The sequence below is a fragment of the Phytophthora infestans genome, genomic scaffold, assembly GCF_000142945.1.
Source record: "Phytophthora infestans T30-4 supercont1.1447 genomic scaffold, whole genome shotgun sequence".
Lineage (NCBI taxonomy): Eukaryota > Oomycota > Peronosporomycetes > Peronosporales > Peronosporaceae > Phytophthora > Phytophthora infestans.
This window is the reverse complement of record NW_003307174.1, coordinates 1-3,331: the sequence shown is the minus strand read 5'-3', so window position 1 is coordinate 3,331 and position 3,331 is coordinate 1. Positions and strand designations below refer to the sequence as shown.

Sequence of the window (3,331 nt, the reverse complement as noted above, 5' to 3'; positions counted from 1 at the left end):
ATGGTAAGGGGGGGTGTAGTATAATAAATGGTCGTGTAGTGATGCAAGCCGTTGTGCCTCATAAATCGGGGCAGGTCGGTGTGGCTGAACACGCATCAATAACGGCACAATGGTATCACTCTCTTTGAAGTCGATTGCTGAATGTACATATGTGATTAACAATATTAGTGCTAAAAAAATAACAATAAACTTAGAAAATAACAATAAACTTACTGCGTTCTTTTAACCACGCCTGAATGGCAGCCTTTTTCCACTTTTTGGTTGGAGAGGGGCTGGTTATCCGCTTGTGATATGAGGCCCCGTCCATATGAATGTTGCACGGAACGAATTTATCCTTAAGCGTGATGCAAAGTTTCAAAAACCAAGACTCAAAAATCTGCGAGTCGAATTTGCCGTGGTAGTCGATTGGATCTGCCCCTTTCCGCTTTTTGATGAAGAATCCCAATGTTTAATGGATTCCCCGATAAAATGTCCGTGAATGCCACTTTGGGAACGTGTTTTTGTTTCTTTACGAGCATATTCGTCGCAAGTAATTATACCCGCAGCTACAATTACAATTCTAAAAATCAGTAATAAAATACGAATGTTAGAAAAAAAAAAGCAAATCAAACATTACCTAGCTCCACGCCCGCTTTTGGATTTTCTTACTTTGTCCTCTGTCAGCCACGTTTTGTTGGCAACGTGGTTGACATTGACGTAAGACTCGTCCAGAAACATCTCCGGCCGTACTGGATTCTTGTTTGAGTCTCGGTTTGAAAGTTTTTTTTGTAAATAGGTAGCGCGAAAAGCTACATCATTCTCCTTCTCTGCTAGAAAATTGCGATTTTTGCCTCGGACATGAAAAAAAACCATTTGTTTGGGCAATCGGCGCATACTGCGAGCTGGAATCTAATTTTTCTGCCCATGACTTTTGCCACGTGATTTGAAATCAGTTGAGCTGTAATTGGGCGAGTCGCTTCGTTTTCGGCTATCACAAATTCCCGGATTATCCCCTTCAGCTCTGGTGATGAGTACTTGTTGACGGCCCCACGCTTAGTATTTTGCGGCTTTTACAAAATATAAAATTATATAGGTAAGTGTTATTTAACCGTTAATAATCACAATAATATCAAAGCACGAAAGTTCAACAAACATCGTCGAACTTGGTGCCGGGATTCTTGTTCCAGAACGCCATGACGCGTGCAACAGTGGCGGTTGAGATGCCAAGACACACGGCTACACGATCCCGGGTCTCCACGCCCCCAGAACGTCCTGCTTTTTTCTCAGCGATGAAATATGCATGAGCCTGCACAATTATGCACTCTTCTTGAGGGGTCAGCGGCTTGCCTCGACCCATTCTTTCTCGTAATGACACTCCGTTAGCCGCCCTGAACGTTCTTTAAATAAACATGTACTCCTTCAAATAGAATCTGGAGGACTCCAGGTACATGTCCACACCTTTATCAAGTTGTAATAGGAAATATTTCCGTATCCGTCGGGCCTTAGAAGACTGTAGATTCGTCCATAGATATCCATCGGCCACTGAAGAAACAAGAGTCAGCAAATGCAAAAGGTGACGGGCAACATTGCCACGTGCGAGTTCGACATAGGGTCCTTACTGTGTTAAACTCTCGTGCAAGTATACTTTCCAGCTCCTTTTGCCTTAACCCACGCAGCTTGGAGCGACCACACGTTTTCCTTTGATAACGAAGGAACGTAAACTCGTCCTGCAGTCGCTCCATTTCCAAGCGACTGAAATGCGTTTGCTTGGCTAAAACCGTGAGCTCCGCCTTGCGTAATTGAGGAAGGCGTCGAATTGCAGCTCGCATGTCCTCAACTGACTCGTCCTTGAAACCGTAAAGTGTCTGTGCTTGTTGAAGCAGCGTCTGAGGAGCGATTTCCGTAGCGTTCTGGCACTGGCCCAGTATGATCTTGTAGATGTAACTCGAGTCCCACTGCTCCATTTCCTGTGAGAGGTTTAGGACTGAGTGTTAGGTTTCTTCACCTTTCGGAAAGTATCTCACGTACCATGTGGAGCTGGATCTCGTCCACCGCAAGTCTAAAGAAATGCAGAGCAACCAGTAGATGCAGTATCGTGCCGTCATCTTCCCGAAGCATTGTGTCCCAGACCTCGTATAGTAGCGGTAGAGGCAACTCTCCAACCCAAAGCGAGACGAACCATTTGCAAGACAACAGATGCAATGTCATTTAACCAATGGTTGGCTTTGAACGACCTTGGTACCTTGTACCCAATATCTCGGAGTATGACGTGTCATACTCCTGAAGTGTGAAGTGTCACACTTCATGTAACCAGGGTACACTCGGGGCTACGTGCCCCGTTACATCCTCCCCCACTTATTACGGTCCAATCCGAATGAAGAGATGTTGATCACAAACTCTCATTCTCAAAGTCGAAAACCATCGACTTGGCCGCGCGAGCGCGGCGAAGGCTCACTTCACAGTTAGAGCCCCGAGCAGCAACCTGTGCGCTCTTCGTCTAGGTCTCCACTTCGACCGTTAACATGCCTCGTGGCACTACTAAGAGCGGTGCTAAGACACGCTCCAAGGCTGCAGCCGGTAAGGCGCAGGCCAAGAGCACTAAGCCTCACGGCAAAGGCTCTGCACTCAAGGAGGCTACTCAGGTGGCCTCCGAGGCGATCGGTTCCTCGGGTGACGCGGCTGTGGACAAGCGCGCAAGCAGGCGCCGCAGTCCGCCGCCCTCGTCTTCAGACAACCGTCCGAACCCTCGGTTCGTAGAACGCGAGTTCAACTCGGGCAGTGAAGACGATGCCGAGTCCGAGAGCACTCAGGATGCTCCTGCGGGCTCTGTGGGAGGGCACAGCCCAGTGCCCAGTGAGCACAAAGAAGGCAGCGTGCAGTCGCCCGCTACTGATCACGGTGATCACAGTCCCAGGACCTCTGTGCGCTCTGAGAGTCCGGCCGTTAAGGCTAAGGGCGCTCCCAAAGCCGGTGGCGATGAGGAAGAGAATCCTCGCAAACGTCTCTCGCTTGCCGAGGGTCTTGCGCGCGCTAAGGCCTCTAAAGCCGAAGGCGCCAAGCCCTCAAAGAAGCGTACCGCCTCTAAGTCTCCACTCCGCGAGGAGAAGGAGACTCGACGCTCCTATCAGAGTCTCTTCGGCTCCTCGGATGAAGAGGAGGAGAAGGAGGAAGAAGAGAAGGAGGAGGGTGCTATCGGTGAGCCCGGGAGGTCTCGAATGACCTCGACCAGCAGCAGGAGGAATTCCAAGCTGCCCAGCGTGTGCGTGGGGGTTCATTGGCGGCACCCGTCAGCCAGGGAGCTGCCATCAACTCAAGAGGGTATTGGCCTCCCGAGGAGAGCTCTGGGGCTGAC

At 49.7% G+C, this 3,331-nt stretch overlaps 1 protein-coding gene across 1 annotated transcript; it reads right to left on the bottom strand.

Moving 5' to 3' along the window:
- Positions 1 to 533: 533 nt before the first annotated feature.
- On the bottom strand, positions 534 to 2,097 carry PITG_22159 (uncharacterized protein; the record flags this gene model as incomplete). Its single annotated transcript, XM_002909907.1, has 4 exons — positions 534 to 545; positions 1,133 to 1,285; positions 1,599 to 1,946; positions 2,008 to 2,097. The coding sequence occupies 4 exons, from the start codon at positions 2,095 to 2,097 to the stop codon at positions 534 to 536; spliced, it is 603 nt and encodes a 200-aa protein (XP_002909953.1).
- Between the last annotated feature and the right edge of the window lie 1,234 nt (positions 2,098 to 3,331).